Below are 16,440 nucleotides of genomic sequence, written 5' to 3' on the forward strand. Positions count from 1 at the left end.
ATCAATCATAATCTGGTGGTTACTAACCCTTTATCTAATCACTGGCTAAGGGTCCCACCTTTATATCTGAAACAGGCAGGCAATTGTGTGTTGCTGTATTGTGAGGAACTCTCCTTTTCCCTCTGAAATCCCTGTTTTTTGCCCTCCCACACTATTTTTTTAAAGCTTTAACTTTTTTTTAAAAAAGTGGGTTGGGACAAAAGGAGTGGTTTCAACATTTTTATGTTTTCTGTCTGTGAGTACCTCTCTCAGCTGCAGAAATGCAGGGTACTGTATGGGGTTATCTTCTTTTAAAAAATACAGCAGCAATTGTGTGTTTAACTGCATTACCTTCTGCTTAATTCTTCAGGGGGAGCTATGTTTAGTGCATATGCTTCAACTACGTGCTAAATCAGATGCAGGAGCATAAAAGCTTCCTATACAGACTTTTCTGACCAGGGCACTGTAGGCTAGCACAGTTACCCACTTCTTTATGTGCATGTGCGCGCACACGAACCTGGAATGTGCTTCTTCCCCTCACCATTCTGAACCCTGTCCCCTTTATCCAGCCACTACTGCCTTCCCTCCCATCTCTTCACTTCCACCTACTGGATGCCAGGTGGTCTTCCTTCCCTCCTCTTGCACCTCAGAGTGATTTTGAGGAAGACCACTGGACTCCTGTGGTATGTCAGTACTTGGGGTAATCTTGAAATTAAGCAGGAACATAAAATGACTGAAAGCACTTTAATGAAAAATCCTTACCAAACTAAATGTTAACTATATAAGTTACTGTTTGTGTGTGTATATACAAATAATAAAGCCTCTAAATCTGACACTTGTTAGTTGGCAGTGGGCTTCGTTCTAGAGTCATCTGTTGTCACTAATGAATTAATTGTGGTAAAGGAGGCAGTAAGTTTTAATAGTGTGTGCTAACTTGTTATTTTTCCCCCCCATTAGGCTGGTAATCCTGGTGGTCCAGGACCTGGTGGTCGAGGAAGGGGTAGAGGCCAAGGCAACTGGAACATGGGGCCTCCTGGTGGATTACAGGAATTTAATTTTATTGTACCCACTGGAAAAACTGGATTAATCATTGGAAAAGGCAATATATTTTAAACTAAAATATATTCTAACTAGAAATCATAGTACTTAACACTTTTGTGTAGTTAGTTATACCAGAAATCTTGGCAAAAAGTGCATTGATTTTTTTCAGTTTAGTTTAACAATGTAATCACATTGTATCCATGTTGATTAATGCAGCACTAATTTCCTTTTTCTTTAGGAAAGAATGTTTTTTTTCTGGTAGCCATAGTAATGTGCATCTTGCTAAGATTATTTAAATATAACAATAAGTCTGAAGTTTTTAAAACTAAAGGCTGAAATGTTTCTCTCGTACCTTCTTCCAATTGGTGCAAGTGCGTGTAACTGTTCAGTATGATCTTAATTTAGACTTTCCTTATCACACATACTGTAATTATGTCACAAAAAAAATCTCTGCACTTTTCAGCAAAGATCTAATAAAATGAAGTCTCATTACTAAGATTTTTTTACCTTTACAAAATATCACAATTTATAGAAGATACTAGGCTTTGAAATATTATAATTAAAACTTAAGATGTACTACACTGTCAAATGAGAGATTCTCTTTGATTGTTATCCTTGTCTTTTCTTTACTCATTTGTAATGAGTCTTTCAGACAATACAAATCATTGCTCTGTTGTAGTTCATCTTTTGACTTGGAATGCTAGTGCATGGTTTAAATGGACACAAGCTTGCATCTCCCATCTGAAAACCGTGTAGCTATTAGTGTTATAAGTAACATTTGAAATTACTGCAAATAAAGGAGACTAGAGAGGGAAATGTTCTTATCTTTTCAGTTAGTTTACTTGTGCACAGTTGGTAGCACTTGTTCAAAAATTAACTTCACTGTTGGTCAGTTGTATTTTCTGTCATTCATACTAACGTGATGACACCATTCATGCACTGCTCTGGAGGAGCTCAGGTATGTGCTCTTCAACAGACCGGAAAAAATATTGTGGGGTTTTTTTGGTTTTTGTTTATTTTAAAGCACATTATTTGGAAGGCGGGTTTTTCATTAGTCAGTTAAAATTAAGTGTCCTTTTAAATTGAAGTTGAGGTTCCTTCTTTTTGTTCATTCTGTTTTCCCTGTATTTTATCTTGTTCTTAGTATTACATAACTGGCAACTAAATCTTTTCTCCCTTCCTCTGGTTATTTTTACTTAATAACAAAATTTACTGATTTCTATATGCGTAATTTATCTTATTGAACACTTCTGTGAAGTGTATATATCTGTTTATAATTTTAGAAATCTTCCTGTCTAATACTTTAAGTTTAAATAAGTGACATGTCTGCATGTGCAAGAAAAGCACTATTCTATGACTTTCTTACTGAACTGGTTTTCAGATACTGATATTGTCTTGCAGTCTCTTCCCTTGGGGCTGGTGTTTTGTTTGCTTTTTGGTTTGTGTGTTTTTGGCTGGGTCTCTACTGTTCACAATATGTCAGACCCAAGGAAATATTTTATTTTTTTTGTATACCATGTGTAACTGAAAAGAATAGGTTATCAACTCTGTAATTCAGTAGTTTACTTCCTTGTAGATGGCTTTTGCTTATATCTTATTTAGTATGTAAGTTAAATGTCTTGCCATCAAAGGTGGATGTTTTGATTACAGGTGGTGAAACTATCAAAAGCATAAGTCAGCAATCTGGGGCTAGAATAGAACTTCAGAGAAATCCTCCACCAAATGCAGATCCTAACATGAAGTTGTTTACTATCCGCGGGACACCACAACAAATTGATTATGCTCGGCAACTTATAGAAGAAAAGATTGGAGTGAGTATTCGGAAAGGCATTTTTACTTGCTGTAAAGGTCCCCTGGTACGCTCATCCCTTATTGCTTCAAGATACAATTGAGATAATACAGAAAGTTGAACTGAATGGCTGAGGCTGTTTTCTATTTCTTCCCTCTTTTGGGTTGCTTGTTCAAATGTTATTAACTGGTTGATAGTAACTAAAAGTTATTGTTAATCAGCATCTGATTGTAAAATGAGACACATAAACATAATCACAGCCTAATTTGCACTCTTGATGGTAGTCTGAGAGGTGAAGGATTAAATGGGAAGAAGACAGAATGACCGTTTTCCAGATTGCAGTTATTGCTGTTCTTGTTCAGTGGATAATGAAGAATTTGACAGCCTAGGAGACCAATTTGGGTCCACTAAACTATTAAGTTTTTTAAAAGGCTACATTAAACACTAACTTATTTCTTTACAAACTCCTCTTACTCTCTTCAGGTAGATTTGTTTCAGTCATGGTTCATAATGTAGTCTTTCTGCTTTTTCATTTTTGTTTGCCTGCACATAGTTATAATTTCTTCTTGACTTTATTTTCACAGTTTTTGTGCATCTGGAATTTGTAATTAAGTATCTAAGTATGCAAACAGTGAGCAATTGGACTAAAAAACCTGTATTGATTTTTATACAATGCTCAGAATAGTTCATGCATAGTTTGGTAATGTTCTTTTTTTGCAGAGAATTGAACTGAAACAATATCCTTTGATTAAAAGTAAAACTTGTCACATTTTAATTTTTCTAAATGAATTCTCTGGTTGAAATGAAGAATGACTTGTTTTATATCTTCGTTCAGAACATTCATATCCTCTGACTTTTTTTTTAAGCCTACTAGTAAAGTTTAAGCCAGTGGTTGTCTAATTACTGTCTCTCAATCATCAGTTGTACATGAACATAAAGACCTTTCTGGTGGTCAACAGAATGAAGTATTTTCATTTTTTGAATATCTTGATACATTAAACCTGCTGTTGTTGGTTATTAGGAGAGGTTGTCCATAAACAGTGTGGGTGTTGTAATGGCATGGTCCTTGAGAACCAAATCAATGGGAGGAAGGCATTGGAGTGCTAGCTAGGAAAGAACTCGTAATGAATCAGCGCTTGGAAGGAAAAGTTTAGAGAACACCTGGGTGAAACCTTTTAGATGAGCCTCTATTGGAACTCAGACTTGTGTTTCCAGTGTGTGAAAACATGGGGGTCACTCTTCCCCCGCCCACTTCTTTCCTGTTATAGGGTCCAGTAAATCCTTTGGGTCCACCTGTTCCTCATGGGCCCCATGGTGTTGTTCCTGGCCCACATGGACCTCCTGGACCACCAGGTCCTGGCAATCCTATGGGACCGTATAATCCTGCTCCTTATAATCCAGGGCCTCCTGGTCCCGCACCTCAGTAAGTAACACTTCAATTATCTTATTTTTTTCAAAAGGTGATTCTCAAATTGGATTTCATTCTAAGTGGCTCTTTGTCTTTTACAGTGGCCCTCCAGCCCCATATGCGCCACAAGGGTGGGGAAATGCCTATCCACACTGGCAGCCACCAAATCCACCAGATCCAGGTAAGAAATTCAGTCTTTTTGTAAAAGGTTTTGTTCAGGCACACATTCAATGCATGATTGTACGTGGCCTGCTTTTAAAAGTGTGTTTTTTCTTTTTATTTATACGAGTAAATCTGAAAAGCTGTTTCTCCTTGGAATCTACTTCATTGATACCCACTTTGAATGTACACTTCCACATATACCATGTGTTGGTGGTGAATTGTGGAAAATCAGTTGCCAGAAAAGCAGGACTGTGCTTTCTTCTTGTTAAGGAAAGCATAACATTGGGGGCATGCATCCCAGTTTCACTTCTGTTTTTCTAGTCCGTTGAATATCAGAATTATTTACAGTGTTGAAGTGAAGTTTTTTTCCTATTAAATTCACTTTGATTTTTGTCTTTGTGCCCATTTTGTTCAGAGAGACCACTATGACAGATGCATTCCTCTGACGCATTATGTTTCTGTGATCCTCTCCAACAAATAGATTTGGGGTTTTACGTTTGACCATTGTCCCTTCTAATTTATTAGTAAACATGGTTTCTTACTATTTCTGCTGTAACTAAATCTTTTCTGAGTAAGTAGTGTTGATCCAGATGAAATTAAGCCCCTTAAATTGCTCCAAACTTCCCATGTTTCTCTTCCCTGTTTTGAGGGGTGGGTATTCTTCAGAACTTTCAGTCCCTATTAATTCTAATTTAATTAAAGTTGTTCCGGATCATCAGGTTCTGGGATTTCATTCTCAGTACTTAATTATTTTTTTCAGAATCTATTCTGAAGTCCATCCTCTTTTAGAAATCTTCACCTGAAGAAACTTTGAAAATAATCACAGTCTCTGTTTATCATCGTTGTATTGAGAAATTGGTGATTTTTTTGTAGGGTTACTCTTCCAAGTGCAAACATCTTAAATTTTAGGATAGTGATGCAGTATTTTCAGTTTTGCATTGCCTTTTTTAAAACCTTGGGCACGTGTTGTTTGCAGAATATTTACATTTTGGCAGAGCACAAGTATGATCTTGAGGCTCTGTTCCTACTGTACAAAAGATTCATCAATAATCCCAGCTAGTGCTAGTTGAAAATTTTTTTCTCTCAAAACCACTTTTGAATGAAAATTAGATTTTTTTTTTTTTTTTTTTAGAGAAGAAAACGCTTCTGTGGAAAAGTGCCAGCTTTCCATTGAAAAACCAAACATGAGTAAATGGGAATATTTTTCGGTTTTGGCTGCAATTTGAAATGCTGCTGTTTTATGGGAGTTTCAAGCTACATCTACACTAGAAGCACTGCAACTTTGTAGCTGCACTGATGCTGCAGTGGTTCTGGTGATGATGCTCTTAGCTGACGGGATAGCTCTCCCGTCGGCCTAATTTCTCCACGTCCCATGAAGGGCAGTGGCAAGAGAAGCTCGCCTGCCAACATAGCGCTGTCTAAACCAGTGCTAAGGTTGGGCAGGGGTGTGGATTATTCACACCCCTGAGTGACGTAAGTTATACCGAAGTAAATTCTAGTGTAGACAGGGTCGTAGTTTATCTCGTTCCCTTTCTGGACTGTAGATCCTGGGCTACACTACAGCTGGGGACACCTATGATGTGTGAATCAACAGGAGACTGTGGTGCAGTTTTGGGAGATGCAGTCTAACCAGGGGCCTGGTCTGTAGATAATAGGGGCATGAGGTTCTTTAAAACTTAAATTCCATGAGTCACTACAGCATTTCCAAATTGAAATTTTGTTTTAAACCAAAAAAAAAAAAAAAAAAAGCAGGGGGGCTTTCAGTTATTCACCAGAAGTCAACATTTTTGGCGGTGGGAGTCCATTTCTGACCAAAGCTAGTCCTGACCCAGTAATTCTGATGATGGAGAACTTTTGGCCATCTCTGCTGTGAGCAGAGTTCTTTTTCTTCATTTTACTGGTCTTTGTCAAGTATCATCTTCAAATTCTAGTTTTCTGACATCTGTAACAGCACTGGAGATACACAGATGTAGTAATTCATATAAAAATATCCCCATCTTCAGTTCTTTAAAGCAGAGCTATTCAAAGTAATTTCTCTTTTCTTTGATGGGGCTAGAGAGCACTGTAATCAGTTTATATCTATGGGTAGCCCAATTCTTCAAACTTTCAGTAAATTAATGTGTGAACTGCATGGGAGTGCAGAAGCAAAAGAATGACAAACCTTGATCTTGGTGTTTGTATTCTCTCGGTAAACATTCAGTGTTCAGTCAAGGAGTAACTCAGTGTATAGTTAGGGGTGGTATTAGGATGGTACAAGTGTTAGGTTGGTGCTAGCGTTAGAGATCATAGGATCAAACTGAAATTTTGTAATTGATGAACTGAACTATAATAGTATCAGCATTTTAGAATAAGTAGGAATCAGTGGACCAGATCCTATCCCTTGCTTTGCACTGTTCTGCAGCCACAAAGCAAACTAACTGGCGACACAAGAATTCCCCTGGTGCTGGGGGAATGCCTCGATGGTAGGGCTGGCATAGCAGCTCCTACACTACCCCCTTTCAGCATCCCTTTCCCTTTCACCACACCTTCCAAAAAAAAAAGTTAATTCTCTCTAAGTTGTTCCTTGGGACCAGCCAGGTCAGAGATGTATGCTTGCTTGCTTGCTTGCTTGCTTGCTTGCTTGCTTGCTTGCTTGTTTGTTTGTTTTGGGGGGGTGGGGCGGGGTCTTAAATCTCCTCCCTGAGATCTGGCCCAGTGTTTTAAAATACTTAACTTTAAAATTCTTATATTTAGAACATGCTATTTTAGTGCTGTGTGCATTTTCAGTATTTGGCTTTCATTTTTTTTTGGTAACGTTTTATTGTTTTCTCCTCTGCTCTACCCCATTAGTTCTCTCCAGAGCACCTGTGTAATTCTTTCCATCTGTTCAGTTTGTGGTGCTCCCTCACTGATTTTGTCCATGGGTGCAGTTTCAATCATCCTTTTCCCATATGCTTAGTTCTGTCTTGAGAATCCCAGTTGTAATTTTTTTTGCCTCCAACTCTGTTGATTAGCCACCCATATTCATAAACAGGTATCCATAAGCTTCAAGAACACACACCCACATTTGCTGCTGAGCCACATGAAGTTTTCCAATCCTTGATGTACCTGAAAGCTTCTTTTGCAAACTGGTGGTGTAATTATCTTCGTGTGGTTCAGCAGAAAGAGTAAATTGTTCCTAAAAGGTGAATGTGGATAAATGGGAGAACCAAGAGGATTGGAAGCAAAGACATTTGACTCTCTAGCTATAATTAAAAATAATGGGTGGAAGGGAAAGAGATGCTCAGATATGTAGAAGGTAGGTGTAACAGTGGTAACATGGTTTACACCTTTTAACAGCTAAAACTGTAAATTTGCCTGATATTCATAGCTATGCAAGGATGGGCATTCAGGATCTTGGGACACTTGTTGCATATTCCAAATGATTAACACTGTCTTTAATTTTTAACAGGGAAAACAGGTTAATTGCAAACTTATTTAAAAGAATGAAACTTCTTTGCTAAAACCATCTCACTATATCCATACTTACCCCCAAAATGGTGCTGTTAGTGTGAGATTACATTGGGAAAACTTTTGTTGAAATTCTGCAGAGTTACGTTGATCAAAACAAAAAATGTCCATGTTACAGTGCCATGGACATTTTAAATACAAAAAAATTAAAATCTTTGAATTCCTGAACCACGCCTCTAGCAATGTAAATTGTATAGTTAGGCTACTAAAACACCCATAGGTCAGCAGTATTGTACAAAAGTACACTTTGTAGCACATATGTAATTTACTACACTAAACACCCAGCCATCCCCCATGACAGATTGTGTGCTGTAATACGAAAACGTGACAATGAAGTTAACTTGGTTAATGTGATAACCTTAGCTCAGAAATTTTTTCATAACTTCCATTTTTAACGTATTTGTGTTTAATGTAACCAAATTCAGTTGATCTTAATGGGTTAAAATGAATTACAATATACACATAGCTACTGTAAAAATTAAGTATTTCATTAAAATTTCTCAGAAGACAAATTAGGAATGCCAGAAAAATTCTTGATCTATAAGAATTTTTTTTTTTTTTAACAAAGCCTACTGCTTACATTGTATGAGAGTGATGGTTTATTTCTTAGGTAAACCAGGAACAGACCCCAATTCAGCAGCATGGGCAGCTTATTATGCTCACTACTATCAGCAGCAAGCACAGCCGCCACCTGCAGCCCCTCCTGGTGGACCACCTACGACCCAAACTAATGGACAAGGTACACAGATCAATCTGTTACAAGGAAAAACTGCTCATTATTGAAGGAAAATAGTGGACCACCTAGACTTTTATCCTGTAAATGTTGATTGGGTTCTCCCATACAAGGGCTGATTTATTGCAGATTAGCCTATTGTGTTGGAAAATCCTTACTTCTAGTGTCAAAACTTTAAACTTGCAGCTTTGCTTCAGGTTCATGAGCGTTTGGGATAACCTTTAAAATAGTGGCAAAGAGTCCTGTGGCACCTTATAGACTAACAGATGTACTGGAGCATAAGGTTTCGTGGGTGATACCCACTTTGTCTATAAGGTGCCACAGGACTCTTTGCCGCTTTTACAGATCCAGACTAACACGGCTACCTTTCTGATACTTTAAAATAGTGGTTCTCAACCAGGGGTACCCATATCCTGCGGGTATGCAGAGGCCTTCTAGGGGATACATCAACTCATCTAGATATTTGCCTAGTTTTACAACAGGCTACATAAAAAGCACTAGTGAAGTTAATACAAACTAAAATTTCATACAGATAAAATGAGAAAGTAAGCAATTTTTCCATAAGTGTGCTATGACACATCTGTATTTTTATGTCTGATTTTTGTAAGGAAGTAGTTTTTTAAATTTACAGGTGCAAACTCAATTGATATGTCTCGTTTAAACCAATATGAGAATCCAAGCACAAAGTTATACCAGTTTAACTAAATCAGTATAAAATCACACTGTGATTTATATCTGTACAACTTTGTGTGTGCACCTGGTCTAAAACATTTTAGACTGCAAGTGGCATTTGCACAGTATGTGAGTGTTATAGATTTCTTGAATTCTTGAAATTTAAAGTATTAAGTTTTGAACTAATGATTATGTACAGTTTTGTTATTTTAGCGTTAGCTAGTAAATAAGCTTATTTTTATAGTGTGTTGTAGCAGATTAATTGCATTCATAAGTAAATTATATGTAAATATTTAAGCCATTTTTTGTTTCAAATTAATTAATAGCTGGATGCTTGGAAATGTTAGTATACAAACATTTTGTTTAAGTATATAACTAAATTCATGCATTATTTTATTTTTACTTATTATAAATCAGGAGAACAACCAAATCCAGCACCAGCAGGGCAGGTTGATTACACCAAAGCTTGGGAAGAGTACTACAAAAAAATGGGTATGTTATTCATTTTTGGTTTGTTAAAAAAGTAGATCTTTGTAAGGGGAAAATGGTGTTCACGTTTGATTTGGCGGAGTTTTAGCAATAAAAATATAACTGTTTAATGCCACAGTCAGTTGGCTTAGGTTCTTCTATTGTAGTAATTGAGCACATTGTGCCAGGAAATCTCACTGTAATTAAAATGTTATCTTTTCATTGTGCTATCAATCAGCAATGGGCAGTGTTCCACATTCGGGGAGGGAAAGTGTATATTTCTTCTTAAAATTCCTTTACTCCCTAGCTGGCGTTGAGGAACAGATGTAGAAGTGTTTTTTTGGTTTGGTTTTTTTAAGCAAACATGATTTCCAAAGAAACTACACTGTGTAACATATGAAACATCCCGTATTTAATTATTGAGTGGCAAAGTAGCATTATTTTTTTAATCTTTTTCAACTTAAATACAAATTTTTAAAAAATCTTCCAATATTTGGAGTTCATTCTTTCTTTTATGTTGCCTTTGGGAATCTGGAAATTTGAAGTGTGTTTTATAAAGTTGTTGTATATCTTCCTGGTTTGGAAGTTAATCTGTTTAACATTTGCTCTTAGATGACCACTTTTATGTCTTTTTATTTTTATTATTGTCTTTTATTTAGTCTAGTTTTTTATAATAAAGCTTGCTACAAATGAATGCCATTTCTGTAGGTTTTATATGGCATGTCATATTTTTTAAATCTGTTATTAGGTGTGCAACAGCTAAGTGCTATAAACTAAATCCTACAGCTAGTTTTTTAAAAAAATAAATAAAAGTGAAACTTGTGGTTCTTTGAAGGGATACATGTTTCACTTTGCTGTTCAGTTGTCAGTCATTTCTTTATTTCTCCTTTCTTCAGTAAAGAAGGAAAATTTGGCACTGATGTGTCAGACCTGCCAGTAGGTGCTAATTCACTTTTCTGGGTCATGACCTCTTCTCCCATTTTGAACATAATCTCGTTCATGGGGCTCAGCCATATCCTTAGGCATACTCCAGAATTCCTATCTCTGGCCATGCAAATAATAGCAGCTTTGATTTCTCACTTTTTCTATTATCATACTTGTGTTTAAAAAGGCAGACTTTGGAGTAGCAGTGAGCAGTATTTCTCTTCTTTTCAGTCTTCATCCAGGGGCAGTTTTTAGGGGCATGGTGCACCAAATTAAACCACCCATCAGTCTCCTTTACCTCTATTTCTTCTTTTCCTGAGCATGATGCAGTCGTGACCAAATGGAGCAGATGAACAATTTAAGAGGTCTTCCATCCAGGAGGGGGAGTTCTGTCACAATTCTCCCAGCCTAAAAACACTTTGCCAAAAATGGGCTCAGATTCTTAACGTTTGTTGGGCTTTTCCATTCTTTACCTTAACCGCTCAGACTTCTCTTCAAGGGTGAATCAGTCCTATTCAGATCCTGTTTAGTGCCTGTGAATCTACAGTCAGATGCTACATGCTGATCTACATACAGTCTACATGCTGATCATGGATTTTTCCCATTAACTCCTTCCCCATTGATCCAGTCCACGACTAAGGCAACAAGCTCGAGAGTCTCTTCTCACATTCTTAAAGGGATAATTGCAGTCCTTGTCAAGAAATCTGGTATTTGTTCTAACTTGGTTTCCCTCCAAAGGAGGATCTAGGCTCCTTCAAGGACCTTTCCCTTCATTTCCTTACTAAGTGCATATCAGATGATGAAGGGCCCAGGGGCCCAGAGCATGGGTAAGTCCTGAAAAAGGGACCAGTTCTCAGATGGGGGAGAAAGGTAAGGCAAAGAATTCCAAAAGGGCAGAACAAAGAGGAATTCAATAGTTGGGAAGCATTCCAGATCCTTATCCTTCTGTTCTAGCTCCAGCTGTAGTTAATCTCATGAAAGGAGTACTCTTGACTTTAAACCTTTGTAACCTTGAGCTAGAGAACCAGAAGAGGTCATTTCTCCACCGACATGTTCAAGGTAATGGGGAAGGAAGGTGATTTCCCCATTGAGATCCATCCAAAATGGAGGATGAACAATTGATATCCAAGGGCAAATATTATTCAGTATTAAGTCAGAATTTGCAGTTCGCCTTCTCTTTCTTCAAAGAGGTTGTAAGGGAGGAATGGGAGATCTCTGACATGGGGAAGAGACTGTCAGCAACACATTATGCTCTGTAAGCTTTCAAAACCCCAAATGCTCCCACCTCGATAGTTGCAGTGGTACCATCCGTTGTAAACCGTATAGTAATTCCTGGCAGGAAGATAGAAGCCACCTTTCATAGGGACTGGGAGCTACTCTGGTAATTACATGTTTCATGAGAGCAAATGCTTGCTGCCGCCCCCCAGAGCCACAATAAGTTTTAAGTTTGTTATGAAGACAGTTATTCTTAGCTGTTGTATTCATAGTGATGGGTAAATAGTGATGGGTCCATGATTTCCATGAGGTTAGCAGCAAGGGCCATGGCTGCAGACTCCATGGCCAAACACCCACCAACTCCATCTTAAACACAAGACTGCAGATAATTACACTTTGCAAATTCACCATCTCAAAATTTTCAAGTGGAATCCTGTTTGAGGAGAAGCTTGAAAAGCTGGTAAGTGACAGTTTGGACAAACCAAATTACTTGCTACCCACTCCAGCAAAGTCAAAATGGCAGAAGTTATTTTTTTCCTATGAACAACAAAGATACCATCTTATTTCAAGAATAAAGCCTGGGCATGAAATGCCAGGGAGAAAGCCAGATCAGGAAATGGGCACTTTCCCTCCTTTCAGTCCAAACCATCAATGTGGCTGTAAGGAAGTCTGCCTCTGCCCAGGGCTAGGAGGCAAAATATCGTGCTCTTCAGACTCATGACTCAGACAGTGGGTACTAGAGAGCATAGCAAGAATACTTTGGGGTTGTCTTCTCCACATTCTTCTTTCTTTCTGTCTCAAACCTTGAAGAGTAACAAACATCAATCCATACTGAATAACACATTTATTGCAAGTTGGGGCAATAGAGCTTGTCTTTTTAAGACCAAAGATACCCCAGGGTCTACTCTATTTTCATATTAAGCAATAGATCAGGTGAAGTCCAGATCATCCTAGACGTCAAGAAACTGAACAGGTAGCTGAAGATTAAAATACATGGCATTCTTCCAGTATAGCAGCAGAATCTCCTGCATATGACCTGATATTGCTGGACCCTGACAGAAGCTTAACTGCTATCAGCAGTTTATCAATTTCACCTGCCAAACTGCTGCTGCCAATGCAGAGTATTGCAGTTAGGTCTATCCTCTGCCTCCAGATTTTTGTCAAAAATAATAGTGGTGATAGCAAGACTCTGGACTAAAGGAACTCATATATACCCTTTGTTAGGCAACATAGTTGCTTAGAAGTTGATAATACAAGGAGGGCTAGTGTGTTCCTGACATAGGAAAAGTTTGACTAGATTCAGGCACTGATCTAAGGCATTACGTTGTGGAGAAACACCAGTCCATCCTTACCTGCAGCTCCCAGGTCTTCTGGTCACATGAATAAATGCAAGACTGCATGTGAGTTTCAGGCGTTCCAGGACCATTCAAACAAGACGCAGAGGAAAATGAGGATGCCATCCACTGTGATTGTCCCTCTGCTGGTAGAAACAGGAAGTCCATGTGATGATAGAACCTTCTCTTCAGTCAAGAGGCCAGCCTTTTCCATACCACCAGCTTCCTAGGGATGAGAAATCAGGTTGGCTGTTCTGGCAGTCGGGCAACACAATGATCGTTACATATATAAATCAATGAGGGAGTGCAAAGAATCTCAAGTCTAAATGCCTAAGCACGAATTCTCCTATTTCAATCAAGATCAAAATAAAAGGACACCATAAAACCAAAAAGTGGACTAAGTCTTCTTCAGGTGACTAAGTTCAGGTAGACAACCCAGAATGGGTTGAATGAAGAAGTATTCCAGCAAATATCCAGAGAGCCAAGCTATCCCTCATATAGTTATATTTCCATCCAGTTGGAATGGAGAGTTAAGGGAAGCAGACCAAGGTTAACTGAGGATATGTTCTGGTTCACAGAGGGCCTAAATGGTTTCTTTGTGTGCTTCCAAGGCCCCATCCCTTCCACTGTAAGGAGAAGCAATTAAAAAGATGAAGGCATAATCATTGTTAACACAGATTGGACCTACTGGGGTTATCCTAATGGTCTTAATTTTAATTTCTCACCAGTTAGGATGCTCTGTTGCAGATCCTGCTGCAGAATCCCAATCTTGACTACCTGAAACTGACAGCTTGGTCACTGATCATCAAGCTCTAAATAGGATGGGATGTTCATCCTAAGTAATAAACTCTTCTAGCCTTTCATCTTCTCTGCCTACACACAAATTTGGACAAAATTCTTTCAGATGCTTGGAGAGAGATCCTAGGAAATCAGAAACTGTAGTTCTGGATTTCTTTGGTCTGAAATCTCCCACTTGTTTCTTTTTGTCTCAGCATTAAATAGTGTTATAAGCACAGATCATTGAAATATTAAGCAGATATTTCAAGATTCCATAGGGTAGTACATCTATCCAAACCAGCAGTCAGACCCGTCCTCTCTTCCTGCAGATCTACGGATCTGCAGTCTTCACAGCCTATTCACTAAGACACAAGATGTAAATTCCATACATTTTCTTTACAGAATCATGATTCCGGGTTGCAGTCATGTCAGCAAGAAGAGTGTCTGCTCTTAGAAGGCACAAGCTTTATTATTTTTTCCACAAAGACAGTCACTTACTATTCCAAAATAATTCCTAGAATCAGTAATTACAAAGGAACTTTTTTCCATACATTGAGGGAGTTCATTCTTTAGTTTTACTCAAAGCCTCAACACCCTAAAGAGCATTGCACATTATGAGTATGAGACGCACTCTTAAATTTTATCATCGTAGAATCTTCTAGTTCAGGATGTAATCATTGCTTTCCTTTACCTTCTGTACCTGGGTCTGAAAATGTCTAGATTTTTCATAGTCGAACTCTGCATCAGCGAGGTCCAAAGATAAACCGTCTGAGTGGATCAAAGCCCATTCAGCATGCTCTGCAGTAACATCTTGGCAGATGATGAAGCGTCAGCCACCACAGAAGAATCAGAAAATTTTCCAATTGATCACCCATTAACATGTTTATAAAATGCTTGACCTTAATTCCTGTTCAGAAGCATTGTTCAGAAGTCCCAAGGTATCATAATAATACTTAAGGAAGGAATTCCTCTCCTTCCATATTGCCCACTACAGCCTAGAACTAAGAACTAAAAGAACTAAACTATTAAAGAACTAAAAAAAGAGCCACCATGGTTTAACAACCATGTAGAAGAAGCAGTGAGAGATAAAAAAGGCATCTTCTAAAAAGTGGAAGTCAAATCGTAGTGAGGTAAATAGAAAGGAGCATAAACACTGCCAAATTAAGTGTAAAAATGTAATAAGAAAAGCCAAAAAGGAGTTTGAAGAACAGCTAGCCAAAAACTCAGAAGGTAATAAACACAATGTTTAAGTACATCACAAGCAGGGAGCCTGCTAAACAACTAGTGGGGCCCCTGGACAATCGAGATACAAAAGGAGTACTTAAAGATGATAAAGTCATTGCAGAGGAACTAAATCATAGAATATCAGGGTTGGAAGGGACCTCAGAAGGTCATCTAGTCCAACCCCCTGCTCAAAGCAGGACCAATCCCAAATTTTTGCCCCAGATCTCTAAATGGCCCCCTCAAGGATTGAACTCACAACCCTGGGTTTAGCAGGCCAATGCTCAAACCACTGAGCTATGAATTCTTTGCTTCAGTCTTTACGGCTGGGGATGTTAGGGTGATTCCCAAACCTGAGCCATCTTTTGTAGGTGACAAATCTGAGGAATTGTCACGGTTTGAAGTATCACTAGAGGAGGTTTTGGAATTAATTGAGAAACTTAACAGTAACAAGTCACCGGGACCAGATTGCATGCACCCAAGAGTTCTGAAAGAACTCAAATGTGAAATTGCGGAACTATTAACTGTGGTTTGTAACCTGTCCTTTAAATCAGCTTCTGTACCCAATGACTGGAAGATAGCTAATGTAACGTCAGTATTTAAAAAGGGCTCTAGAGGTGATCCTGGCAATTACAGACCGGTAAGTCTAACGTCAGTACCGTGCAAATTAGCTGAAACAATAGTAAAGAATAAAATTGTCAGACACAGAGAAGAACATAAATTGGGCAAAAGTCAATATGGTTTCTGTAAAGGGAAATCCTGTCTAATAGATTACTAAGAGTTCTTTGAAGTTGTCAACAAACGTGGACAAGGGGGATCCAGTGGACATAGTGTACTTAGATTTCCAGAAAGCCTTTGACAAGGTCCCTCACCAAAGGATCTTATGTAAATTAAGTTGTCATGGGATAAGAGGGAAGATCCTTTCATGGATTGAGAACTGGTTCAAAGACAGGGAACAAAGGGTAGGAATAAATGGTAAATTTTCAGAATGGATAGGAATAACTAGTGGTGTTCCCCAAGGGTCAAGTCCTAGGACCAGTCCTGTTCAACTTACTCATAAATGAGCTGGAGAAAGGGGTAAACAGTGAGGTGGCAAAGTTTGCAGATGATACTAAACTGCTCAAGATAGTTAAGACCAAAGCAGACTGTGAAGAACTTCAGAAAGATCTCACAAAACTAAGTGTTTGGGCAACAAAATTGGCAAATGAAATTTAAAGTGGATAAATGT

At 38.2% G+C, this 16,440-nt stretch overlaps 1 protein-coding gene across 32 annotated transcripts in view; it reads left to right on the forward strand.

Annotated features, from left to right (window-relative positions):
* The window catches only part of FUBP1 (far upstream element binding protein 1), a 65,641-nt gene that overhangs the window by 15,218 nt on the left and 33,983 nt on the right, over positions 1-16,440 (forward strand). For all 32 annotated transcript variants that reach the window (XR_006283375.1, XR_006283374.1, XR_006283379.1 and 29 more), the window contains 6 exons: positions 937-1,078; positions 2,671-2,831; positions 4,078-4,232; positions 4,319-4,398; positions 8,479-8,607; positions 9,691-9,765. Coding sequence is in view for 25 of the 32 variants with exons in the window: in XM_043521207.1 (XP_043377142.1) it covers positions 937-1,078; positions 2,671-2,831; positions 4,078-4,232; positions 4,319-4,398; positions 8,479-8,607; positions 9,691-9,765 (742 nt within the window). In the remaining 7 variants the exon portion in view is untranslated. The remainder of the gene's footprint in view (positions 1-936; positions 1,079-2,670; positions 2,832-4,077; positions 4,233-4,318; positions 4,399-8,478; positions 8,608-9,690; positions 9,766-16,440) is intronic.

This window comes from Chelonia mydas, chromosome 8 (genome assembly GCF_015237465.2).
Source record: "Chelonia mydas isolate rCheMyd1 chromosome 8, rCheMyd1.pri.v2, whole genome shotgun sequence".
Taxonomy (NCBI): Eukaryota; Metazoa; Chordata; order Testudines; family Cheloniidae; genus Chelonia; species Chelonia mydas.